The sequence below is a fragment of the Prionailurus viverrinus genome, chromosome F1 (assembly GCF_022837055.1).
Source record: "Prionailurus viverrinus isolate Anna chromosome F1, UM_Priviv_1.0, whole genome shotgun sequence".
NCBI classification, from domain to species: domain Eukaryota; kingdom Metazoa; phylum Chordata; class Mammalia; order Carnivora; family Felidae; genus Prionailurus; species Prionailurus viverrinus.
The window spans coordinates 29,830,380-29,858,320 of NC_062577.1; the positions used below are offsets into that span (position 1 = coordinate 29,830,380).

A 27,941-nucleotide genomic window follows, 5' to 3' on the forward strand; every position below is an offset into this window, starting at 1 on the left:
AGCTGTTCCATCAGCCGAAGCAATTATATTAAATCCACACTCCCAGCAAGAAGCTATCGTATGAATAATCTAGAACTTCAGAAATGCAAAACATTTGTGTCAGGTAATGCACACATTACTTGATTGAGACAGGGTGGGGGTGGGTACCAGGTCCTACTTCCTAATTCTGTTTTTGTTTAAGCAACTTCAAAAATTGGTTTGCCTTCTCTGAAGACACTGGTAGTTAGGAGAGTTAATAGATCTTTCTAAAGGAAATTCTTATAACTTTAGTGTCCAGACAGAGGGGACTGGTTAAATTAAAAAAATATGGTAAATCAAGGCTGTTGTTATGATGATGGTATAAATAGTTTTATCAGCATGCAAAATGTCTTAAATATAATGTTAAGTAGAGGAAAAACAGAGTGTGTAACTGTATGTGCAGTAACCTCAACTACATAAAAATGCATTTGTAAACAGAAGGAAGATGGAAAGTGTACCAAAATGTTCATCAAAGTTTTCTAGGTGGTGGCCTTAAGAGCCAATATTTTCTATTTCAGCTGCCGCAGTGCACATATAGTCTTTTATAAACAAGAAGGGGGAAAAAAAATCAAGTCAATTTGCAATTCTTATCTGTAGTGATCTTGGAAAATTATCACCTGCCTCCAGTGAAAGATTTGTGATCTGTTTACTTAGTAGAGAGACGTTCAGCTAATTTAATTTTATCTAATTGCAGTTGTGGAGAATATAAGGAGAGTGTCATGATGTTTCCAAGCCATTGCTTTAATTTAACCAGTGGTGAGTGAGCCCCGTTCAAACAGAGATGCCAGCATCGTTTGCTCATGTTTAGTATAGTCTCTACAAGGAAGGCTGGTGACCCACATTTGAGTGGAATTTTAATTCCTTTAAGCAGAGCCTTTGTACGATGGAGTAATTTCTAACGTTCATTATCTTTACATCTTCATTTTAAATTCGCCTATAAATTTTTCAGCTTAGCATTAAGCTGGATCAGAGTGAATTACGGGACTATTTCTGAACAGGTCAACAAATTCCTTCTTGAGCCGGGCTGACAATATAGCTACCCAAGGACACCTGGCTTCTTGCACTCAGGCTGGGGACCAATCTTCTCCTCAAAGCCTCCATCCTAAGACAGTCTGAGTCTTTTACACCCTGGCCCACCTTACCATGTTCCACTCAGACCCGTCTTTTCACTGATGTGTTGATTTATTCATTCCATAAACATGCCAGGTGTAGTCTAGGGATTGAAGATACAATGGTGAACCAGACAGATACACCTGGGATAGAGCTAATGGTCTTATCACAGAGACAGACAAGTAAATATGTAGTTTTATAATATAGTATGCCAAGAGTTGTAATAGGAGTAAGAACAGGATGCTACGGAAGCTTATAAAACAGGCATCTAATCTAGCTTGGCCAAGAGAAATCAAGGAAGCTTCCCAGCAGAGATGGTATCTGAGCTGAGATTTGTATGAGGGACTGAATTCTACCACATGGAGCAGTGGTGGTGGGGTTTGGGATAGGGGGTTAAAGAGAAAGTCTTTGAGGCAGAGGGGATGGCATCTTCAAAGCCTTAAAAGCAGAAGAGTGACATTTGTGTTTAGAAAGGTTATCCTGGATCCTGTGGATCGAGGGCAGGAAGACCACCAAGGACAATGCTAAGAGATGAGAGTAGCTTGAAGACTTAATGTCAGTAGAAAGGAAGTAGACAAATTTAGGAGGTATTTGATGGATAAAATTATCAGAGCTTGGTCCTTTATTGGATTCGGAGAAGAGCAAAAGGGTTAAGTCCAGAATGACTCAGACAATTTTGTTGTCTGAATGGGGAACACTGGAGGGTGGGCAGGCTTACCTGGGAGTGGGACCAGTTCCATTTGGGGATTTGTGGGTTTGAAGTAAGTGAATGAGTCCATTGTGAGATTCTAGACTCAGAAGAGAGACCTAGGATTGAGGTATGAACATGAGGACCATCATGATCCAGGTGACAGTTAAAGCTGGGGGAAGACTGAGAAAAACCCAAGGAGAAATAGGAGGGTAAGAAGCAGTGAGGTCTAGGTTTGTGGGTTCGAGCCCTGTATTGGGCTCTTCATTGGTGGTGCAGATTCTCTTTCTCCTTCTCATAACCCTGCGTGCTCATGCTCTTCTCTCTCCCTCTCTAAATAAATAAATAACATTAAAAAAAAAAAAAAGAAGCAACGAGGTCTAGAGCAGAGCCCCAAGGAATGCTAGTTTATTTGGGACATGTAGAGGAACCTGCAATGGATGGCCAACAGGGGAGGGTGGGATATCACAAAAGACAGGGAGAGAGGGAAGGAACATTTTCAACTGATACAGAACCAAATTTCACTGACTGGAAGATGCTATGGATTGTAAGACATGCCAATATTTTATGGCCCACGAGGACATAATGCTGGCAATTAAATGGTGATATGTCATTGATTGTAAGACACAGTCTGATTTCAAACATAAAAAATGCTAGACAACTTAAATATATACTAGAATCCAAGAACTAGAATACGTTGAGGACTAAAATACATCTGTTAGATGTATCAGGGAAAGAGCTATTATTGACTATGGTGCGAGTATCATTAGCGGGGTTTGGGGTCAGAAGCAAGATTAGAGTAGCTTGAGGAATGGAGAGAGATGGCTGTTAGTTCCAGGATGCTTCATAAATTGCAAAGATCTTCCAGAGTTCTGAACCAAGAGAGACACAGCAAGTAAGATAGACACCAGTCCAAGTATCACTTTTTTTTTCCTGATTAAGCTAATATCAGAGAATATGCTTTGTATCTGTGTCCAAGAAGGCTTCCCAATAGTACGCCCCAGAATTAGGCCTACCCTGGTGCTGATCAGCACAAGCCTACCCCCATGAGGGTCTGCCTGGCAAATCTCACGGCCTGGAGGCGCAGAGAAGGCAGGCATATCTTGAAGAGACCAACGGGCTACCCACGTGCATATTCTCCTTCCAAACCCATCACTCAGAGGAGAAGAGAGAGGCCAAGAGTGGGATGCATCTGGAGTTGCCTTTATGGAAGGAGGAGTGTAGAGACAGTATAAATAACATTATCAAGAAATTGAGCCATAAAAGAAAGGAAAACATAGCCCAGACCAGCTAACTGCATTTCCAGCCATCCAGCTTCCCATTTAGAAAAATTGCCCATCTCATTCCTGTGTCTCAATTCTCTTGCCTCACCGTAGAAGGCCAGATCCTTTCTCATTTTTCTCCATGAGATCTCCATGGTCTTGTCTAAGATAACCTCCAACATATGTTGGGATTATGTTTTCTTAATGTAATTATTTTATTTTATTTTTATTTTATTTAAATGCAAGTTAGTTAACATATCATGTAATAATGGTTTCAGGAGCAGAATTTAGTGATTCATCACCTACAAATAACACCCAGTGCTCATCCCAGCAAGTACCTTCCTTAATGCCCATCACCCATCTAACCCATCCCCCTACCCACCTCCCATCCAGCAACCCTCAGTTTGTTCTCTGTATTTAAGAATTTCTTATGGTTTGCTTCCTTCTCTGTTTTTATATTATTTTTCCTTCACTTCCCCTATGTTTATCTGTTGTTTCTTAAATGCCACATATAAGTGAGACCTTCTATTTGTCTTTCTCTGACTGACTTGTTTCACTTAGCATAATACATTCTAGTTCCATCCATGTTGTTGCAAATGGCAAGATTTTGTTCTTTTTTAAAAATGTTTATTTTTGGGAGAGAGAGTGCGTGAGCATGCATGCATGTGTGTGTGAGTAGGGGAGGAGCAAAGGGAGAGAACAGAGGACCCAAAGCAGGCTCCACGCTGACAGCAGTGAGCCCTGTGCGAGGCTCGAACTCACGACCTGTGAGATCATGACCTGAGCCCAAGTCTAATGCTCAACCAACTGAGCCACCAGGTGCCCCAAGATTTCATTCTTTTTGATCACTGAGTAATATTCCAATGTATATATATATATACCACATCTTCTTTATCCATTCATCAGTTGATGGACATTTGGGCTCTTTCCATACTTTGGCTATTGTTGATAGTGCTGCTATAAACATTGGGGTGCATTTGCCCTTCGAATTAGCGTTTTTGTATCCTTTGGATAAATGCCCAGCAGTGCAGTTGCTAAGTCAGAGGGTAGTTCTATTATTAATTTTTTGAGGAGCCTCCATACTTTTTTCCAGACTGGCAGCACCAGTTTGCATTCCCACCAGCAGCGCAAAAGGGTTCCCCTTTCTCCACATCCTCACCAACATCTGTTGTTGTCCGAGTTGTTAATTTTAGCCATTCTGATGGGTGTAACAGTCTTTGTATTATGTGTTTATCTGTTATACTTCACTGTTACACACTTGTAGGTGTTCTCCTCACAGTCCAAACCCCTTGTAGAGACCATGTCTTTTCCTTGTTATAACACCCTCTTCGTCACTGGGACACTGCCTGGTCCATGATAGGTAGGGCTCAGATTGTTGCACTGGATTGGATTGTATGCAAAGAGACACCATCTGGGGTAAGATGGGGGTAAGGTGTAACCCCATTTTGGGGCACTCCCAATCTAATAGCTGCCTGGGAGAGAGAGTCAGAGACAGTTCACATTGGACCTGGCATGTGACATTGGACTGCCACAGTTCCTGCGTGGGTTCCATTGACCAGGTTATATGGCTGATCCACACCAGCATCCTGTCTCTGATACAGAGATGGTTTGCTCAAGAGCATAATGATTGCTGTCCTTTGTACTAACTTCATAAGAAGGCAAATGATCCTTCAACATCTCTGAGCTCTCCTGACAACACCTAAAATGAGACCAAACCTTTCTAGAATGAGATGCACCTCTGAGAATGGGGTGACGTGCGTGCTTGTACCTGGAGCCTAGGCCTCCTGAACATCTCCAGGCCCTGCTTTCTTTGTTGGCAAAAGAAATCCAATAGAATGTGTTGGCTCAGCACCCAACCCCACACCACAATCAGATAAGACCTAGCACTTAAAGCTAAGGCTTTATTCCTAGTAGTATATTTTCACAACTTGGACGGGAAAGCAAATTGATGAGGTTTCCACTATGCCTGTTTGTATTTGATGTTCCTTCTCACTTCTCTAAACCGTCGCAGATGAAGCAGAGGTCACAGACTGCCAGCAGCATTTGTTTTTTCAGTAAGAGCAAAAAGAAGGGCATTGTGGCTTCATTACAGATAAAAGAAGGCAGCGTTTACAAGGTACCAAAACTTTACTTATCTAGTCTTCCCTGTGGTCTCTGATGACCCAAGGGAAATAACCATAGATACACGTGGGAGGATTAAGTATTCCAAAATAAGCTGGAAAATCTATACTTCATCATCTTTGGAGTAAGACACATGGGGGGTGCCCGTGGCAGCATCCCTGGCTGGTGTCTGGCCTGGTACACGGTGAGTTTTCAGCAGATCCTGGCCTGCTGGCCACATAGTCAGGGCTGGTCTGGGAAGTGGGTGGGTATCACCAAGGTATTTAGCTGAAGTCATTGGAGCTTTTGCCCTGAATGTGCTTCCAGAGCTCCATTGTCATGTTACTGCCCAATCCTTCAGACACATGGAAGCCCACGCTTTTCCCTGCAGCAGGTGGAGAAAGCAGGTGTGGATATACGTTCCCCATAGAGCTCAACACATTGTACTGCCCCACTGGATGGTGTCATGGACTCCTGAATTGGCTAGGATGTGGGTTTAGCTGCTCCAACAGAAAAACCCAAGGTAACAGAAGCTTAGACAAGACAGAAACTTGTCTTTCTCTCATTCAGCAGTCCAGTATAGAAGGGCTAGCATGTCAACCTCATGGTGTTGGGCACCCTGCTTCCTTCTTGCCTGTTGCTTCATCCTAACTGGGTTGTCACTGTGGCCTCCTGGTCCAAGAGAGCTCATATCCTTGTTCCAGCCACAAGGAAGGGAGGAAAGGGGAAGGGAAGACCCTAGATGTTGCACACATCCTCTCTGCAACCCCAAAGGTTTAACCAGAACTTGGACAAATGTCCACACCTAGATGCAGTGCAGCTTTTAATTCTGGTCATGTTTGTGCCCAGCTACCAGTCATGGCTTCCATTACCATAAGAGGACAGAACTGGTTTTGGAGAACACTTAGATTCGTAGGCCATAGCTCCTTAAAGTCAAAGCTGTCTTTGATATATCCTTTTTCCCATCACCTTGCGTGGTGCCTGATCAAGGTGGATCCCCTTAATTGTTGACTGGAAAAGAGGGTTGTTTGAAGGACTGAATGCAGAGGACAGCCCACTGGGAACAGCGTGGAGACCGCATGGCAGCTTGGGAAAAGCCTGTGGAGTCACGGGCAATTATTTAACCTCTCCAGAGCTCACTTTCCTCTCTTTAAAATGGGCCTGGTGATCCCTGTGGAATTTGCTTCTTGGGGCCATTAAGAAAACTCTTCTTTTATTGTGTCTGCTATTTACTGAGCACCTATTGTGTTCCAAGCACAGGGCTAGGGCTTTGTTCACATTAATTACATGTAAACCACACAACAACCCTATGAGGTAGGTATTATTATCCACATTGTTTAGCTGGGTAAGTTGAGACTGGGTGGGGTTTGGTAAGGTGCCCAGTGCCATTGGTTTATGTATGTACCCAACAGCTATTGAGTGCCTGCTGTGTGCCAGAGCCATTGCTGGGGATGTGGTGATTCCAGGTAGGAAGAATGTTTCCAGAGTACAGAGGGTACACATGATAGGGAGCCGCTCTGACCATGGTCAGGGAGGAGGCTGGGGAGTGTTTGGAAGCTTGAGCAGGAGTTATCCAGACTAGGGAGCACAGTGGAGGTCTGAGGTGGTGCTGGCAAGGCCTTGAGGTGGGCAGGGAGCCAGACATGGAGGGACCATAAGAGCCACAGTGTGGCCGGAAGGCAGAGAGTGAGCAAAAGAGGTGGCAGGAGCCCCCTCAAGCTCCTAGTCGGGCAGTCTGACCTGTCTGGCCCTGAGGCTTGTGTTGAGAGAGGATCATAAAATGCTTGGAAAACACGCTGAGGGCAGCACCAGGGGGCAGGGCTCGGCAATTTCTCTTTGTGTCTTCAAGATGTTTGAGGACCAAACAGGGGACCCAGAGGTCACATGGCTGCCTTATATGATGAATCTAGGACCTCTGAGAACTGCCCTTGTCCTCGTCCTCGTCCTCGTCCTCTTGGGCCGTATGTCCAGTGGTGTGCACACAGTCTGCTCAGAGCTTGCCTGGAAGTATTTGTCCAGCCTGTCTTCCATGTCTCATAAGCAGAATTATTCCTAGGGCGGGAGACGGCAATGCCAGTCACCATCCTGATGAAGTGGGTGACAAGACACCTCTGGTCTTGAAATGGCTTGAGGGCAGAGGACCTCCTGGTACCCCAGACAGGAGGAATATAGACAGTAGGGTGGGCTGAAGGGGCTGGCCCTCACCGCACCCCATGTTCTGGCACCTCTCTCAGCACCCTCAGCGTGGCTCCCAACAGCGTCATGAATCCAGGTCTTTAAATATTGATTCAGCAAGTTGGTGTCGCCCACTCAATGTACAGAGTATGCAAGATGCTTAGGTGAGTTTGCAGCTGAATGAGGAGACCAGGCACTTTCCTCAAAGGATTGCAAGGTATACTGGCAACACTCACTGTAGAGTTAGTCTTGCTAAAGGGTCATATGCAGTGCCTCAGGGCCTTTGTATGTGCTGTTTCCCCTCCCTGGACTCATCTCTGTACTACATCTTTATGCTGGTTAACTGTTCTTAGCTCAGACATCACATCTCCTTGAAAGCCTTTCCTCACACCGTGAGTTTGAACTGGACACCCCTCCTACATGCTATGCTGTCCTGTCATGTTAGAATTAGGCACTCAGCCCTGATATGTTATAGTCACTGGGGTCTCTGTCTCTCACTACATCATGTCTATTGTCCCCCTACCATACCTCAGCTTCTAGAACAGTGCCTGCCAAAAGTTGCATGAATGACTGAATGAGTTCTTTCTAATTAGTTTGGGTCTAGAAATGCTTGGTGATTTTAGAAGCAGATAATCATGTATACGGCAGAATTATGTTTTGCTACTATAGGTTACCATTATGAGTGGTCCTTCTAAGAGTACACAATAGGGAAAAGTGAAACAGCTGGAAATTTCAGTGTTGCTCTGACCCCTAGGGCCTGCTAAACTCAGCCTGTGTTTGAATAAACAGGGCCTTGGGGTGCCTGGGTGGCTCAGTCGGTTTAAGCGTCTCTTGACTTTGGCTCAGGTCATAATCTTGTGGTTCTTGAGTTTGAGCCCCACGTTGGGCTCTGTGCTGGCAGTGTGGAGCCTGCTTGGGTTTCTGTCCCACTCTCTCTCTGACCCACCCCACTTTCTCACTATCTCCTCTCAAAATAAAATAAAAGTAATACAAAGAAACAAACAAACAGGGCCTTTTCTGAAGGGTTTCAAACTCAATTGTCAGTTTCAGAGCCAAATTGCTTTCCTGTGACTTTTTAACATTCGAGTAGGCTTTTGATCCTCTCAAGGACCCAGTTCCAGCACCGCTAGCATTTGCCCTGGTCACCCCTCCCTGTGTGCTCACCTTCCATGCCCCTCCAAACTTCCTCATGTGGCTGTTCCAGCCTCTGCCCGTCATGAAGACCAATTATCTACAGGGTCTTGGTTTTCTCCTGGGCTCCTCGCAGAGACCTGCCCTCCCTCTCCCTGTGCCTCCTCAGTCCTGTGTCCCACCTCCCACCTGTGTTTTATGAATGTTCTTCTGTCCCACATCTGTGCCCTTTGGGGCTGTTTGTGTCCACTGCAAAAGTGGAGGTACAGTGAAGACAGCTGCACTGAAGGGGTGGGAGGGGGAGGAGGATTAATTATCACAGGGATGTTTGCTTGGAGTTTTTAATTAGACTGTCCTGCCTTACTTCCCCTCTTCATGCCTTTTTCTTTTCCCTAGCTCGGAACTTCCACTTAGAATGTATTTTAGAAACTTGGAACACTTAGGTTCTAACATTCTGCACCCAGGTCCTCAGTGGAATAAGTAAACCAATAAGCTGATTGTCTCAAGTAGTTTGATTGCCAAGTGCACTGGGGTAACTTTTGTTCTTCAGTGAATGATCATTTCACGCTAGGGAACAAGGGTTGAATGTGAGTGTAGGGCTTGTCCAGCCTTCCTGATTCCTAACCCTGACCTGGGAAGTCATTATTCCCAGAGCTGTGTGTCGACTACAAGCAGCCTGCCAAATGCTCTGTATCCTTCCTTTTGACAGTTTCCCCCAGTGACATGTGTCATAAATACATTTCTCATTTGCCAGAATAGGTTTGGGTTTGTTTTGAATCTGACGGGTCCTCCGACACCACATTCTTAAATCTCACTAACAGATCATTTATACCCAAAATGCTGCCTTGACAGGAAGAAAGATTGTGTGATTTTCAATGTGGATTGAAAATCAAATCCAAGTTCTAACAACACCTAGACTTCCTGGACCCTACAGATTAATCGTGATTATCTTACCGTGAAATACTTTGGGTAGTAGGAACTACTCTCTACTTATTGTTTCTGTCAAACCTTTGATTGGAAAAGTTTTAACAGTAGGCATGTTGTCATTTCTAAAGATGCTTATAAATTTCATGGTGTGTCTCAACCATAATATGGTCGTCCTTTGTTTTAGGCAATAAGTGTGCCCCTGAAGAGTCATTTATAAACGGAATTTTTACAGATAAGTTCATATGTTAAATACACATGAGCAGCTATTATTTTACTTTCTGGGTTCTTTTATAATTGGAAAAACTACTCCAAACTTGTTTGAGAAGTGTAATGCTCATACATTAGATTTTGTTTAAATGAAGGACAATTGGGGCGCCTGGGTGGCTCAGTCGGTTGAGCGTCCGACTTGGGCTCAGGTCATGATCTCACGGTTCATGAGTTTGGGCCCCACGTCGGGCTCTGTGCTGACAGCTCAGAGCCTGGAGCCTGCTTGGGATTCTGTGTCTCCCTCTCTCTCTGCCCCTCCCCTGCTCATGCTCTGTCTCTCTCTCTCTTTCTCTCTGTCTCAAAATAATAAATAAACATTTAAAAAATTAAGAAAAAATAAATGAAGGACAAATGACCCTTACATAAGGTGAGGGTTAGGGGTGCTGACACTCTGTACAGTTGAAAATCCACGTATAATAGGGGCATCTGGGTGGTTCAGTTGCTTAAGGGTCCGACTTCAGCTCAGGTCATGATCTCACAGTTTGTGGGTTCAAGCCCCACATTGGGCTCTATGCTGACAGCTCAGAGCCTGGAGCCTGCTTCAGATTCTTTGTCTCCCTCTCTCTCTGCCCCTCCCCTGCTCTCACTCTGGCTCTCTCTCAAAAATAACTAAAAACACTAAAAAATTTAAAAAATTAAAAAAAAAGAAAATCCACGTACAACTTTTAACTCCCACCAAACTTAACTACTAATAGCCTACTGTTGACCAGAAGCCTTACTGATAAAATAGTCAATTAACACGTAATACATGTAGGATGGATTTTCTATCTTACATGTATAATATGCTGTGTTATTACAATAAAGTAAACCAGAGAAAAGAAAATGTTATCAAGAAAATCATAAGGAAGAGAAAATACATTTTTGGTGGCATACTGTATTTATTGGAAAAAATCCACATGTAAGTGGTCCTGTGCAGTTCAAACCCATGTTCTTCAAGGGTCAGCTATAATCTTAATGAGAATCAGACGGTATTACCAATGGTCTTGTACTCTCAATTGTTCTGGCTTAGTCATACCACATCTCATCCCAATAGGAGATACAAGATTTGTAAATTCTACATTTTCGCACTGATACACAAAACGCTCAGGAAAATCTGCTCCTGTGAGAACCACTCCTTGCTCCTTCTTGTCTCATTCTTTCAGGGAGGGATGTGGGGTGCTGCCAGCTCAGAGTTGGGGGTGATTTGTGATGTTTTGCTGAAGTATTAAGTAACTTACTAAGTAATTTCTCACAGGCTTCTCAGCCCAGAGCTCCACAATTCTGTGTGTTCTCGTTACCTATTTCTGCATAAACTTCCCCTAAATTTAGTGGTGTAAGGAATTTGTTACTGTTTCTCACCATTCTGTGGGTTGTTTAGCCCAGTTGGTTGGTTCTGACTTGAGCTTTCTGCATGTGGCCCACACACCAGTGTTGGCTGGGGCTGCGGGCATCCAAAGGCTTGATTGGTCTGATGGGCCAGGCGGGATGGCTTATTTAAGTGACTGGCAGAGGCTGGCTGTCAGCAGAGAGCTCAGCTGGGCTGTCCACTAGAGCACTGATATGTGACCTTTTGGGTGGCTTATTCTCAAAACGTGGTGGTTGGGTTCCAAGAATGGGCATCCTAAGGGTAAGTGTTCCAGGAGACCCAGGCTGAAGCTGCAAGGCTTCTTATGATCTTGCCTTAAAGTCCCAGTCACTTCTGTCACACTCAAGACAAGGGACTAAGACAAGTTGAGAATCAAGGGGAAGGAAATTAGGGCTTGCCTCTTGATGTAAGTTGCAGCCTACAGATGGGGTCCATTTTTTGTCCACCATACTGTGTGTTGGAAGAGCTCTCTCTAGAAGAATAAGATTACATAAAAATGAAAGGCATGGGAGGCATTGCAGCACAGTGGGGGGGGGGGGGCAGTTGTAGAATGCTTGCTATGCATGAACTAATGGCCAGCCTTGTTGGTTAGAACTCAGTACCAGGAAGCACACACTGAATGAGCCCATCTCCACGGAAGCTGGTAGCATCCCACAGAGAGAAGCATTCCCATGCAGTGGCCCCCACCCCAAAGTAACCCCTTCATAGTACAGATGATTGAAAAACACCTGGGAAGGGAATTGAACTAGCACAGTTTTAAAAGCACTTTTATCTAAAAATTTTTATCTACATCCTTATGCATGTGTCTTGTTGATACTGAGTCTGTAAAATGATTTTCATAAATCAGAAGTATACATTGCCACACAAACACATAGGAAACTGTGAAGTAATGTGTCTAGTGCACTTGATTTCCAGCTCATGCTGTGGAGGTGCTTGGAGAAGGCTGTGCCCCTGGAGTACCTTATATATAAGAATGGATACTTTGGCATTTGAGAAAAGATCGAGTTCTGTCCAGGTGCTTGGGAGTCTAATTGCCTCCTTGGCCTGAATGAGGAAAATACTTGCCTGTTAATCATATGGGGTCATGGGTACCCAGGTTCCTGCAGAGAAGTGTGGCCGGTCTGGATACATAGGCCAACAACCCTTGAGAGTTGTGAGAGTTACTCTCTACCGTCGTAGCCTTGTTTATTGCCCCCGGAATATTCCTCTCCAGCTCCCTGAAGATTCAAATTTGTGTTTATCTGTGCTGAAAATTTAGAGGCAAGATAAACAACATTTCAAGCCATTTATAACCAGAGGCTGTGCTGGGAAGGGATTGGGCTTTCCATTAGACATATGTTAAAATGTTGGACTTTGGGAAAGATAGGGAGAATATCCCTAGATGTGAAAAGCAGGTGATTAAAAGAGATTGATACAAGTTTGATCCAGAAGATGGTTATGTGGGATTAGTACTCTGTTGACTTACTAAATATCCTCTTGTGGAATGCCAGGCATGGAGGGTCCTGGAGATGCCAAGTGTATGGGCCCCATGTTTTTATACTAGCAGGAGGGCCTTTGACAAGGGTGAGGAACATGCAAGGAGGTGGGGGAGAGAGGGTGAGGAATGAGACACCATGCAAACATAAGCTTTAGGGCAGAGTATGGGAGAGAGTGAACTCCACCCTCGCCTGCCTTTTTCCACGCGGATCATCCTAAACAGAGGAGACCTCTCTTGATCTTCAGCTCCTGATGGAGAGTCCACACCTTCTTCATACTAGTCACCTCTCAGTCAGTCGCATGAATGGAGATCCATAATTCAGCCTCCTTCCTTACTTCTCTTTTGCCTGCACATATTGACAGAACTCCTGTTAGGTGCCAGACACTGTGTGACGTGGAGGGAACTCTCCTATTGGGAGTTACACAGCAAACAAGGAAACAAATGATGTAGTTATAGATTATGAGTGGCGTTTTGGGGCAATGGGGGTGTGATAAAGAATTATAGGATGAGCACTGGGTGTTGTATGGAAACCAATTTGATGATAAATTTCATATATTGAAAAAAATTTTTTAAAATGCAAATCTCTCAAAAAAAAATGAATAATAGGGAGTTCCCCGTTTGGATAGGCTGTTCAGGAGGTAACTAACAGTCAATGACCCTAAAGTCGTTGGTCAAACTTTGACATGTCTTATATGGTATCTTAAAGTTCCTTAAGTTACGTGTTGTTAAGTTTCAAAATAAAACCTGTGGTTTTTTTTTCCTTTTCTGAGCCTAAGTTGTAGAATGCCAAATGGACAACAATTTGGGGAGACAAAGGGAAGCCAACCTGGATGGCCAGATGCCTTCTGGCTGACACTTTCTTCACCACCACTTTCTCTCCCTAGGGAAAGGAGACGTGTTTGGAGATGTGTTCTGGAAGGAAGCCACCCTTGCCCAGTCCTGTGCCAATGTTAGGGCCTTGACCTACTGTGACCTGCATGTGATCAAACGGGATGCCCTGCAGAAAGTGCTAGAATTCTACACAGCCTTTTCCCACTCCTTCTCCCGGAACCTCATTCTCACCTACAACTTGAGGAAGAGGGTAAGCTGGCAGTTTTGTTTTCTTTTCTATCAAGAACAGTCTCTGTGCACTTAAGATAACCACACGGGCGGGAAAAGTCCTTTTGCGGTTTATTTAAGTGGAGCAGTGGTTCTGTGCATGGCTTGCTCTTCAGAGCTTTTGCTATGAAATAAGGGAAACAGGAATGTTGCTAGATTAAAAAGATGGATTAACTTTGCTGCAGAAGGGGTTGGTTCATGAGTGTGTCCGTGGGCTTTTCCCCAGCAATATCTAGACCTTCTGGCATTTTGAAAAGATGAGCAAAAAATGAGGTCATTAAGCATAAGAGACTCTTAAAAACTGAGACCAAACTGAGGGTTGATGGGGGGTGGGAGGGTGGGGAGGGTGGGTGATGGGTATTGAGGAGGGCACCTGTTGGGATGAGCACTGGGTGTTGTATTGAAACCAATTTGACCATAAATTTCATATATTGAAAAAAAAAATAAAATTCAATTTAAAAAAAGATGAGGTCATTAGTCAGAAAAGTGACTGACTGGGGCTACTTAATTCAAATAAACTGAACTCTCCTTGGTGACTAGGACTCACTAAATGGTGTGAGACCATTCACCAGCTGATAATAATAATTCTTAAAAGCTATGAAGATGATTCAGTTGGGCCCAGAAAATCAGAAATGTATGGAATCTGATTGCCTAGAGAGTATCTTGTATACACCTGCTGATTTAAGGGTTTGAGAAATGAGCCATTTTAAGACCCAGAGAAGATTTCTGGTCTGAAATGGTTTCTTTCAACCCTCAGATCATCAGGTTCCATCTGCCTCTGTGAGGACTAAACTATTCGTCTTGTACTCTTTAGGTTTTTCATGACCGACTTTCTTGCACTTCATCTATCTCTTTTAGTTAACAAGGTAGCTCTGACCCATAGAAACCGCCTATAGGGATTATCATAGGAATCTTTCAACAAATGACCTCATAACCTTTCCTCCAAAACTGTTCCTCTTCTTATGGTCCTTGCCTCTGTTGACATTATATCACCCTGGGTTTCCAAGTTAGAAATGCTGGCATCATGGTTGATGCTTCTTCCCAGTCTCCCATGTCTCAGGTTGCTCCTCAAATCCTTTGAGTTCCACCTAAGCTCTCAAACCTGGGTCCACACTCTACTTCCATCCTTGGGGCTCTCCCTGAGCTCTTGGGACACAGCACCCGGATGCAGACCTTTCCTGTTTCTGGCACCATGCAACAGGCTCCTGCTTGTATCTGTCCTCGACATGGCACTTCCTCCTTTGGCCGATCCTATGACCTTAAAAACAAATGGGATCATGTCCCTTCCTTTGTAAAGACTTTTTGCCCTCAACCTAACTTTAGGATAATGTCTGTATGCTTGAGCATGGCTTGTGTGGCTTTTCACATCTGGCCCTGACTTAACTCCCAAGCCAAAACCTCAGCCACTCTTGCCATGCCCACTGCTACCACCCCAAACACTCCCACCATGAGGACTCTGCACAGCTCTGCAAGCACCACACCCTTCAGAGCCCTGGGCGTCCTCAGCCAGGCATTCTTTTTTCTCCTTCTCTGTGTGACAAGTGCCTGCTAACCCTTAAGACTACTGAAATGTTTACTCATTCACTCATCAAACCCAGTACACACCAGCTGAATGAGACTAGACATATAAAGCTGAATAACACTCAGGTCCTCGTTTCCAGGAACCTAAAGTCTAACAGAGAAGATCAACACAGGAAGGATAAATGTAGTACCGGAGGCTAAGTACAAGAAGTATGATTTATATAAGCGATTGTGGGAGCAGTTTGAGCCAAGGCACAGAGAAAGGAATCAGCCTTTTGTCTTTCAAGTTACTTGTACAAGGTTCCAAAGGCCTATTACCTGGTTACCCCTAATATATGCTTGTGAGTCCCTGCTCAGAGGCCCAAGAGGGCAAGGCCTGGGTACCTGGGTAGCCCCAGTGCCTAACCCAGTACAGAGGATTAATAAACATTTGGCTTGCCAAGAGATGGAATCTCTAGGCCTCAGTTTCCACATCATACAATGTGAGGTTGTGGATTGTTTTTATGGTTCTGTGATTTGAATGCTGGCCATTTGAATTCTCATCGGGAATGGGCAGTGGTGTTGAAGTGTGCATTCACAGTTCTTATTTGTTTATTTGGGAACGTGGAATGCTTGCTAGTGGTACTTTTAGCCACGTGGATTCTTCTAAAGTCTATTTTTTTAAATTTTTTCCTTCTTTTTATGAGAGGAAGTTGATTATAATCAGCTTTTCAGTGCTGCTGATAATATAGGTTGAAAAAAACACAGTTTGGGTTATTTGGAGTAGTAATCATTTTGGAATAATTGTGGATCAAATAAATCTGTCTTATAAAAAAAAAAAACAAAAACAGCAGTGCCTCCGTGGTCAGACTATCTTCATAAGTACAGAATGCTTGACTGCTCTTGCGGAAGGGAAGACTCAAGGGTGGCATTTCAGAAAGGCTGTCATGGAGGAAGATTAGGTGGGGTCTGTATGGACACAAGGTGTAGAGGAAGCATCCAAGCTGTAGAAGATATGAGAAAGATCAGGTGGTCCTTAAGGTATTTAGACATTCCCTAGATACCCCTCAGAGATATTGCAGAGGGCCCTGAGGCATCCAATGGAGAGTCACATTAGTTGACCTTCAAATATCTTTCCAATCTCAAATGCCTCTGAGTCTGGCACAATTTTAGTGAGGTTCTTTACAAGAAGAGGTAGCCATTCTTTTTCTTGGAAAAAAGAGGCTGTCATGTTTTGGTGTTGCCATTGTAATCTCTCATTGTGTCCTTCTGAGAATTAATTCATAGTTACATAGGGCATAGAAGACAAGAACATTACATGCATGAATTATTCTTGTAGCTATTTTTTTTCTGGCAAAGTGAAGTGTATTCTTGTGGCTGTTTCTATCTTGGCAAAATTGAGTGTTATTTGCAAAGATTCCCGAGAACATAGTGCCTTTGACATCTGTTTGGGGAGTTGTTTGGTTCTGTCGACGTCCTCTAGTGCACAGCAAAAACTCTGAGCTGGAAGGTGCGTCAATGGCCATCCAGTATCCCCTCCATTTTCCTACCACCCTCATTTCACAAACATGACCTTTTATAGAAAGGTCACAGAGCTGTGTCAGTAATGAAAGAATTGGAGCCAGAAATGACTTATCACCCAGGCCTCTTGCTGATGGGCCTCTTGCTGATTCTCACAGCTTCATGGCCTCCCCTGGCCTCTGCATTCTAAGCCTCGTCCCTTTTTCCCTGAATCCACGTGTGTGAGCACCGCCCAGCTCTCTGCACTGCTGTTGGGACCCAACTCAGGAAGGGACATGTCACCTTCCTCTATTTCCTCCAAAGACGCCTGAAGTCATAGACAAGGATGAAAGAGGCACGACCCTGAAGCCAACCCTGCATTTTGACCTTCGGATTTCCTTGCCTATGGGCACTGAGCCAGATGAGACCTGGGTCTGTGTCCCACCTCTGCCACTTAGTGCTTCTGCAAGTCATAAGTGCTTCCTCAACTGTAAAATGAGGATGATGAGAAGTTCTACCTCGTAGGATAATTGTGAGGATTAAATAAGATAATACCGGCAAAGCTCACACACAGGATCTCACACAGTACAGGCTCAGTTACATTGTGGGTTATTATTTTGTTTTACCCACTTGACACCCTACTTCACTCTACTCTTTATTATCTTGTGCCTTTTGGAAAATAAAAAGAAGGAAGCTTGGGGTGCCTGGGTGGCTCAGTTGGTTAAGCGTCCAACTCTTGGTCTTGGCTCAGGTCATGATCTCATGGTTCGTAGGATGGAGCCCCATATCAGGCTCTGTGCTGACAGTTCAGAGCCTGCTTAGGATTCTGTCTCTCTCTCTCTGCCCCCCCCCCCTATTTGTACTCTCTCTCTCTCTCTCAAAATAAATAAACTTAAAAAAAAAAGAAGGCAGCTCTTCTGCCTTTGCTTATATAGGGTAGTCACTCTGCAGAATTTTCTGTGGGGCAGGTGTTATTCCAGGGTTCTCTGTACCTCCTGCAGCTGCTCTGGAATGCTGACATGGTGCTTGGGTCCTGCCAGTAGAGAGGTCAGCATTCCCTCACTATTTTAACCAGTTTCATTCATGGAGGGAAAAATTAGGCCATTCTGGCATCTTAAGTCAGCCAGGGAGTCAGGATTTTTCCAAGAGGAAAGCACAGCATCCTTGTTTCCTCTAAGGGAGGTTGCATGTGGTTGTCCATGAAAAGAAGGGGAGGAAGAGCCTTCCTCCTCCCAGACCCTTGGCACTCTAGGGTGAAGGCTCTCCAGGAATTTTCCTCAAGGCCCTGAGTGGTCTTTTTTCTGCAATCAGAGCTTTGCACAATACTAATAGTAACACTTATTACCCACTCCTGATACTGTGCAAGCTGCAAGTTACGTCCCAAAGTTGGTATGTGTTTCATGTCCGAAGTTGGTATGTGTTTCATGTCCGTTTATTAAATCCTCAGAATAACGCCATGACATTATAGTATCAGTCCCATTTCTCCAGGGAATAAACTAGGGCCCTGTGGCCCTGTGGAGAAGAGAATCACTTCTCCAAGGTCACCCAGGCAGTAGGTGGCAGGTTCCAAACTCTGCACGTGCTCCTGCTGCTAAGCAGCATCGCATCGTCCTGTGCAGCTTCTCCCATGCTGGCATTCTTTGGCTTCTGCTTTCTCCCAGTTCACTGACCTTTCAGGGGTGGAACAGAGTGTCTCCAAAGTATCTTCACTATCCCCCAGCACACTCAGAAATCTGTACAGTAAATCCCAGTCTGGGGACACAAGATGTTCCCCCCAACAGAGTGACAGCCGCACCACAGCCGGGGTGTGTGGGAGGCATAGCACACCTCCCTTTGGTTAAACAGCAGGCTACGCAGGCCATGATATTAGTAACTTACGAAACAGAGCACCCACTTTGGGGCTAGGGACCTAGGTTTGAATCCTGGTTTTGACTACTGACCAGCGGTGTGCTCTTGTGAAAGTTCCTAAACTATTCTAGGCTCATCTGCAAAAAGAGTCTAATAAAAGTCTCTCCTAATTAGGTTTATTGAGAAGATCACATGCATAACAACAAAACAGTGACATAGTACCTGTAGGAACTGCTCAATACCTATTTATACCTTCTCCTTCCTGCAGCCCATTTTTTTCTCCCTGCCTTCGGTCTCAGAAGTTCTGAGTTCATGCTTTGCTCCCCTTTGTTTATAACCAGACCCTTTCTTTAATCAGTGTCTCACTTGGGCTCTACTGTCCTTTCAACCTGGGATGAGGGTTCCTTTCCCAGGTGCTAGCTAGGAGATTGGGTCTTCCTGCTCATCATTAGGACAGTAGGGAAAATGTCTCACAATTAAATGATGTATTGTAGACAAGCAATTAGGTAATTAACAGCAGTCAGTGCATGGGATAATTGGCATGTAGGTAATTGGTAGGGTGGTTCTCATTCTCTGTGCGCGGGGCTTTATTTCTAAAGCCAATGTTGTTGTGGTTTTGAGTATGTTTTGTGTAGTGTTTGCCTATGATAATTTGTTCCAGGATAGATTTTTCTTAGCTTGATAAGGTCCCAACCTAGTGAGTTTGGAAGGAGCTGAGACTGTAGTTACTGGTGGCTTCAAAGCAGGGGCCTACTAATAATGCCTGTTTTCTAAAACTGAGGTTGCCATAGTGAACTATCTTGAATACTATATGTATTTTTCAACACCCCCTCCCCCCACACACACACAACACCTCGTAACCAAAGGGCATTTTCTTCTGGAGCAGAGAAGGTGAAAGCATTGGAGGCTTGGAAAAAGAGCTCTGCTCAGAACTGGCGTTGGAAAGCCTCTGTTTTCTTTCTGCACAAATTCTTGTGGAAGGTGATAAGATGGAAAGATCAAAAGGCCAGGTGCTTGGAAATATATCCCCTTTCCCACTGAATCATCACAGCCTAAGTTTTAAAAATGATCTCTACATAGCCCATATATATATTTTTTGTCATTCTTCCATAGTGAGGGCTTCTGTGGAATTAAAATCATCCATTAGACTGTCAAGCTATAAAGATAATAAAATCAGGGTTTTGGAATCAGGGTTGGGGAAGGGATAGGTCATGTGAGTGGTAAGACCACAATTCTTTCAGGAAAACAACATAAAAATCAAAGCCAAGTCCCTTTTCCCTCAAGAGGATCAGGGGATGATGTTAGGGACCTGTGTAGACTTCCATGGATCCTTAGGCATTCTCCCTAGTGCTCCCAAAACACATAGCAGACCCCCATCATGATCCCTGGGGTGTGGGAGAAAACGAAAATGCTCCATGCTTTGTTATGAATCAGCTTGAAATGCAGCTGGTTTGGGTATATGTGGCCATTTCCAAGGAAGCAATAAAGTTCTGGAATGAATGTGACCTTTGAAGCTAGATCACTGTATCTGGGCTCAGCCACTTGCTAGCTGGGGGTGAGGGTGCAGGAGGAGATTGAACAACTACAGCTATTCCTGTTTTGTGGATTCATACTATCTACCCCAAAAGGTAGCTTTGGGAAAGGTAATCGTGGGCCAGCCACAGTGCCTTACACATAGCAAGTGCACAGTCAAGTTACTTTCCTTCCATTATCCGTGGGAATGAGGGTAGCAGAGTGAAGAAGGAGAGCAGGAGTCCTAATAGTGTGGCTCATAGAATAAGCATATGGAGGCAATAGAGACTGATGGTTACAGATGTGGACTCTAGAGTCAGAGTTCTTGGGTTCAAGTCTTGGCTCTCCTTAGTGACCTTGGGCCAGTAACCCAACCTCCCTGGGCCTCAATTCATTCATTTATAAAACAGGAATAATAGTAGTACCTTAGAAGGGTACTTTGTCATAGCAAGATCTCAGTGTATGTGTTGCTCTCACTATTGTTATTGTTGAGCTTAGCTTTTCTGGAAATGAAGAGATGCCATCAAGTGCTAAAAGTTTTAAAAGGAGAGTAGGGGCTGAAATTTAACACCTAGAAATCTCCCAGACAGATGATTTCAAGATCTGTGCCTAGACCTCTCAGGTAGTACCAAAGGAACAAGTGATTCATCAGTGAGGTTTGGTAAAGAATGGCTCTGTTGGACTCATCACAGATCCTGACTTCCTCCTGTGACAGAATGGATGGAGGGAATGGTAGAGTCTAATGTGGAGAAGGTGCTGGGGGAGGGAAGTCGTAACTTACCTTAAGCCTTATCAATCCTGATGCACTATTACATAGTGTGTTTACCAGAAGTTAAAAAAAAAAGATCTGTCCAAGTTCAGAGAACCATAAGGCCAATGCAGTCCTTTGGAGAGTAATGTACCTGCCTAATATTTTCTTAGAAACGTGTGATTGACTTGTAATAAATAGGGGAGTACTAATGAGTCCCAGATCATGGGTTCAGTCCCCAGGTGAGCAAGCTAGCTTCCTGAGGTCTCAGATGCTTGGTCTAGCATTTTGCACATTTATTTGCCCCCTTAACAGTTTTTGAATTCCACCTGCAAATTTCTACTATCTACTATAATATACCTATTAACATCTGTCAGAGCTGGTGTTTTACAGAACATCTCTCGGAAACAGGGACTAGATTGTCTTTAATGTCTCTTCTGTTTTACATGGTCGGTGACCTGTAGAATAGACAGGACTTGTCTGGGAAACATCAAGAAGCCAAAGAGAACTCCAGCACAGTGGGAATCCGGGTCCCTCTGTCCTCAGTGAAATCCCAAGCAGAGATTGTGAGCAGACTCTACCAGCTTTCTGAACATCCCCCTGAACTCAACTTTCCCCCCTCACCTCTCAGGGGCCCAGTGGCTCATCCATTTCCAGTGTGCAGTCAGCCTTGTTGGCAAAGAGCAGTTTGTCCTTGGTTTGGCAGTGCACGTGCTAATAAAAGGCTGCCGACAGATGTTTTCTCCCTGGCTTCACTAGTCCCTTATTGGCCCAGTCAAACTTCATGTTCTGACCCCATCTGCCATGTTTCTGTGCTTCCTTGTTCCCATTTAAGTCCTCCTTCCACTCTTAAAAATTTGCGCTTTGGCTTTGAACGTGTTCTTATACATCTTGCCAGTGAGTCATGGAGGTTTTTATTCTAGTCTGTGCTTTTAGTAAGTGGAGAGTTAGGATTTCAACCCAGGTGACCTGTCATAATAATAACTACCTTCTAAGATGTTAGATTAATGGAAGCAAATGTTAGTTCAGCCCCTCCCCCCCAAGGGGGCTTTGAACATCTGCATCAGGAGCTCACACACAAAATCTAACCCAGTCCAGATGTCCATGTGGATGGTTTCTGGTATAATGTGTGTCACAGACCCACCCAATTTTGGTGCTTCTCATTGCAAACTTTGCTGGTTGCAATTTACTTGTTACTAATATCACTTACTGGTTTGTCCTTCCTATATTTAATTTAGGCTTCTAGAGTGAAATTATAAATCCACGATGGGCCCTGACTCCATATAGCTTCTCTTTAATCTCTCTAGGGTAGGTGAGTCTTTTGATCCAGTAAGTATCAGTCACCTTCTCTTTGTAGGTCTTATCATGCTTCCAATTAACTGTTCACTGTAGGTCTTCCTTTGCAGTCTAGAAGCTCTATAAGGGCTAGACCTTGTCTGCCTGATTTACCTCTCTTTCCTGATTAGCTCTCTTAGAGCTTGGTACAAAGCAAGAATTCAATAATTAAATGAATGAATGAATGAATGAATGAATGAGTGAGTGGACCAAACAACCATCCATCCAACCAACAAATGATCATAAAAGTACACCAGCCGATATTGGGCATGTGCCCCCTTCTTGTTATATTGTTTTTTTTTTAATGTTTATTTCTTTTTGAGAGAGAGACAGACAAACAGAGAATGACCAGGGGAGGGGCAGAGAGAGAGGGAAACACAGAATGTGAAGCAGCTCTAGCTGTCAGCACAGAGCCCGGCGCGGGGCTTGAACGCATGAACTGTGAGATCATGACTTGAGCTTAAGTTAGATGCTTAACCAGCTGAGCCACCCAGGCGCCCCAGTATAAGTTTTTAAAGCCTTGACTATGAGATAGTTTAGAGATCTCTCCTTCTGTCTGTCTCTGAAACTTTGCCCATATATCCCATCTCATCCCTCTCCCATTTTCTCTTTCCCAGGCCCTGAGTATTGAGGTATCTCAACTTCTGCAGGTACCACTGATGCCAGCATAAGATAATAATAATCACCCCCATTTATTGAGTGTCTCCCAGGCCACCTATGCACTAATGCATTTGTATGCATTATCTCATTAAGATGCTGAGGAAACTGAGGCTCAATTAGGTTAAATAATTTTCCATGGATCCAGTAAGCTAAATGGAGCTGGAATTTGAGCCCAAGTCTGGCAATCACCAGGACCATATTCTTGCTTTTGTGCCCCTCCTGAAAATGGAGACCCCAGCTCACTATTCTGGGGTTAGCAGCCCCCAGAGGAAGCAGAGCCTTGTGAAGCAAGTTTAAGTCCATCATGAGAAGCCAGAGGAATGACCTTCAGCTCTGGGTGCCAGCTTGACTGGAGTTGTGGACCTGAGAAGGCCCCTGAAGATCAGGCCAAGGCCAAAGTCATCCAGGGCTGCGGAGAGGCCTTAACAGCAGAATGGGTATAGGGTAGCAATGAGTCTAAGGCCCTTTCTAGCCCAGAAGTAGTTAGCAAGGGCTGTGAGGAGGAGATTTTGAGATGGGTATTGATCAGGGGTGGGGGCGGGGATAGAATTTACCTGACTGGGAGAGAAATATAGTCCTCTGCGGGTACCCCTGTGCCTCATTGTGGACAGGGCACAGATGGTTGGTTAAATGGCTGATACTTAATCAGGGAGGTGTCTGTGGAGAACAGTGAATCTGAGTTACTAATCGGTAATAATCTGTGAAGAGAGGGCCTCCTGCAGGAATCCACTGGCCAGTTTCCCCACTCCCCCAGGTTTTTTTCTTGCTCATTCCCCACCTGGTTTTGAGGACTCCAGAAGGGAATTGTCCCAGACTCACAGGGTATGGCAGCTTCAGCATCAGGGTTTGACTTTTCTGGAGGTGCCTAGAGACCCCAGGGAAAAGTGGACCAACACAGGGGACATGATGCTTTCAGGGGCCTGAGCGAGCTTGACATCTCTTCCATGCACTTCCCACCACACCTGCTGATGTTATAGGAGCCTGGCAGCCCCTCAGCCCTCTCACTTTTCAGGCTTTAAAATCCACCTGACTGTCCCCGGGCGGCCTGTAGTAGCAAAAGCCAGCAGATTTTCCATGACAGGTTTAATTTTTAAAAAGCCCCTTGCTACAGGCAGCATGTGGAAGATGGTGCCTTATCCCTCAGAGATCAATTTGCAGACAGCTCCTGCATTCTGCTGCATTTCCCAGCGCACTTGTTGCAAATGCTTAAACCAGACATGAAAACAGCCTCTGGTTCACAGGGTATGAATTTCTAAAAGAGGATACTTGTTCATATTATGACGCCTAAAATCCTGCCCTGCTTAGGCTGGAGTACATCACACATTTGGCACTTCCTGGAGGTGTGGCGTGAGAGTGTGTCCTAACCCTGTCGGACCTCTGTAATCATCTGGATGAACAGAGAAGTGAAGCTCGGTCCCAGTGACTAGAAGCAGGGTGAGGACTTCCCCAGGCATGGGACAAATCCAATGGCAGGTGGCAGGGGGTGGAAGAATAACATGGAAAAGGAACAGAACACCTGTGAGCATAAGAAATGGCATCAGATACTAAAAATCCTCAGTGGTGGATGTTCACTGGACTTGTGATCATTTTGCAATGTATGCAAATATCGAATCATTGTATCGTACACCTAAAACTAATAGAATGCTGTGTGTCGATTATATTTCAATTAGCCTGACAAAGCATGTACATTACTGAGGATTCTGCAGCCAGCAGCATGCCGCACAGTAAAGCAGCAAACTTTCCTTCCCTAAAGTCCCTCACTCAAGCACAGTGAGGAATCCTGCCATGGAAATTTGATTTCACTTGATTTCATAACAGATGATAAATGATTATATAAGGCTCAGGTGGCGGGAAGGGTGCTGCCTTTCTCCGATCTCTTCCCTGTTTGGTTTACGCTTAGCTCCAGGGAGGACTCTGGAAATCTGCTCCAGGTGAAACTACTTTCTCTTGCCCTAGGACAGCAAGGAGCTGGGGAAAGAACGGGGCTCAGGGAAAGAAAGGGGACTGAGAAGTCAAGGTGTAAAGGATGCCTGTGACTGGAGAATTTCAGGAGGATGAGTAGATTTTGCCAATAGTATTCATCCAAGAGAGGAACCTGGCACCTGCTCGGCGTTGCTGAACTTTGCCTGGGGAGGCGCATGCCTTTGCTAACCCCGGACTGTGAGTTGGGCTGGAAGAAAATACCAGGGAAGAGCTTGTCTGCCAAATCCAGCTTTCCCAATCCTTCCGCCCCGGGGCCAGATGAATGTAGCTGCAGAGCGGCTTTGTTTCTCTATTAGGCCGCATGTTGAGGCAGCTGGGAAGGTGCCAGAATTTTCATCCTGGGCTTTCTGCTTAAGCTCTTCCTAATTCTACTCTGACATTTCTCTCAGGTTAGAACCTGAACAGGGATGCCTTTGGCTCAAGGGCTCAAGGCTTGCTGACTAGCACTGGAGGCAGCTCCTAATTACCTGCGGTTACAAGCGACACAACTCCTTGGAATCTATAACCAACCATTTCCAGCAGCCCCAGCTTCCCTGATGGAAGAGTTGCATCCCGCAGCCTGTGCAGGGTGGCACCCCCTGTGTTCCGTACTTCTTCCTTCTCTCTCTCCCACTGTTGGTGACTGCTCCGTGGGCTCAGGGGTCCCACAGGAGGCTGGAGCATGAGAGGTGTGCTTTGGTCACTGCCCAGGCTCTGGCTACCGTCTCCTTCTGCAGAGCTAGGCACTGTTTGCCTGTGTGCGTGCACACCCCTCGTGCACCCTTGGCTGGAAGTTTTCAGGCTTCTCAGTGGACTGGTCTGTCTGCCAGCAGTGCTGCTGCTGCTGCTGCTGGGGTGTGTGTGTGTTTGTGTGTGTGTGTGTGTGCGCGCGCACGCACACGTGCTTGCACACACGATTTCCTCCCATCAGTGATTAGTCCTAAACGAGGCTGGAAAATACACCAACACTTGCTGGATCCGATCACCCCCCAGCAGCCTGTTCCTCTACCAGCTGGGGTTGTGGGGTCAGCTCGGCTTAGCTACGGAAGTTTTTTTAGTTTTTTTTTTTCCTTCAGGGTAGAGGTAAAGATTAGCCTGACATTTGTAAGTTTGAAAACCCTGTAAAATGCCATGTGAAGTCAGTTGTTATTTGTCCACATGTGTACTTTGTAGAAGGTAAATGCCCCCATTTGGGGCCACAGGCTGGAGCCCTAAATCCTTAGTAATTATAGTGGGCAGAGCACATGGGGGGAGGGGGACAGGAGAATAGAAACTGTACATGCTGTGTATTCTGAGTGCAGGGCCTTTGGGGCCAGGGACCTTTCATGGCATTTACAAATGATAAATGGCTACAACCCCCACAGGGAGTTTACTATAGGTTATTTAGGATCCTGAGGCTTTGGTTCAGGACAAAAGATACTCCTTCATGGAAGCAGTGGGAAGCAGTACATCAAAGGCCCCAGCCCAGAGCTTGGGAACAAATGTTCGGGGTAGATGCTAATTCTTCCCCTCAGTGAGGCCAAGCGCAGCCCCCTTGGGGAGCCTGGCTTCTGCCTCTCCTAGGCTGCCATGGCATCGAGATTCCAAGTTTCAATTGTTGTTGACCTAGCTTCCACTTTGTTTGCATGCCCTTCCTATTGTCTGCGTGTGTCCGGTATGGTACAGGAGTCTGATTTTCCTTGTCAGTCTTGAGCTTGCCAAGGAAAATAAAACCATCAGGTTGGAAGCTTCTAGAGAGTGGCACTGTGGCATCCCATCCACCTCCTGACACACCAGCTGGGCTTCCCCAAGTGTATTACTTCCCCCTGGCTGCCATCATCCATGACCACACACTGGGTAGCCGAAAACAACAGAAATGGACTCTCTCACACTTTTGGAGGCCAGAGGTCCAAAGGTGAGATGTCAGCAGGGCTGCGCTCCCTCAGAAAGCTCCAGGGGAGAATCCTTCCTTGCTTCTCCCAGCTTCTGGTGGCTCCAGGCACTTGCTGGCTTGTGGAAACCTAACTCTAGTCTCTGCCTCTGTATGCAGACGGCCTTCATCCTTTGCCTCTGTGTGTCCAATCAACCTTTCCTTTTTCTTATAAAGATACTGGTTGTTGGATTCGGGGCCTGCTCTAATTCCAGGACAGTCTCATCTCCAGATCCTTAAATTAATTACATATGCAAAGTGCTATTTCCAAATAAGGTCACGTTTACAGGTACTGGGATTTAGGACTTGGACATTTTGTTGGGGGGGGGGGTGATGCAGTTTAAGTCATGACACCACCCTTTTCCTCCCCTCCTTCCCTCTGTTCTTCCTCTTCCTCCCCCTCCTCTGCTCCCCTTTTTTCCTCTCCCTCCTTTTCCTCCTCCTCCTACTCCTCCTCCTCGGGTCCCTTCCCAGAACAGGAATTCTTTTCTTATGAAGAATATTCTTGTGCAAGCTGTGTTCCCTCTCCTGGATGGTTCTTGGAATAAGGTTCAAGTATTTGGTTCATCCTAGTTCCCTTAAATCTTAGAGTAAAATATTTTCCTTTGCTTTTCTCATGAGTAGTCTACTTAGAACCCAGTGGAACTCTGCTCCAGAGATTGACAAGACACACGAAGCACCAGGCTCTCAGAAAAGAGGTTTGTGTTAGACGTTAGAGAGAACTTCCTGCTGGCAGAGGTTGTGAGATGTTGGTAAGTAATACCCACAGCAGATGGTTACGAACAACCTTTTGTTGACCTTCCGGCTCTGATCTCTCAGATTCTCATTCTGAAAACCTTTGATGGTCCCTTACAGCCTCAGAACAAAGTCCAGGGACCTTGTGTCAACCCATACTTCCCGCTGCAAATTGCACCTTCATGCTGTTGCCTGATGCCCGGCTGCACCGGCAGTCACAGCACGTGCCATGTACTTAGTTCCATGTACATCCTCTCGTGTGGAGCGCCCCTCACCCTACCTCACCTCCTCCCACTGATCCCAATCCAGCTGTCAAAACAGGATTCAGATTCTACTTTTCCCACTCAAAGCCTCCTCCAGTCTACTTCCAGCTAGAATCTCTCTCTTCCCTTCCTATTTGTCTTTCCAGGGTATTTTGTTTGGTCCTTTAGAGGAGGTATCATTCATGTATGATTGAGCACATATCTGATGTTTCCTGTGGATTTGGGGGCCTTACTCCTATTTTTATTCATTGCATTCCGTCACGCAGTGCCTGGCACATAGTAGATGATAATTTAATCTCCTAGAGTAACAACTCAGTTGCCACTCACCTGCCTTTGCACTTCAAGTCCAGAAGTGGGGATTCCAGCCCTGT

General features: G+C 45.1%; 1 protein-coding gene across 3 annotated transcripts in view; it reads left to right on the forward strand.

Moving 5' to 3' along the window:
- The window catches only part of KCNH1 (potassium voltage-gated channel subfamily H member 1), a 479,177-nt gene that overhangs the window by 382,461 nt on the left and 68,775 nt on the right, over window positions 1–27,941 (forward strand). For all 3 annotated transcript variants that reach the window (XM_047840386.1, XM_047840385.1, XM_047840384.1), the window contains one exon: window positions 13,385–13,581. In XM_047840386.1, coding sequence (XP_047696342.1) covers window positions 13,385–13,581 — 197 coding nt within the window. The remainder of the gene's footprint in view (window positions 1–13,384; window positions 13,582–27,941) is intronic.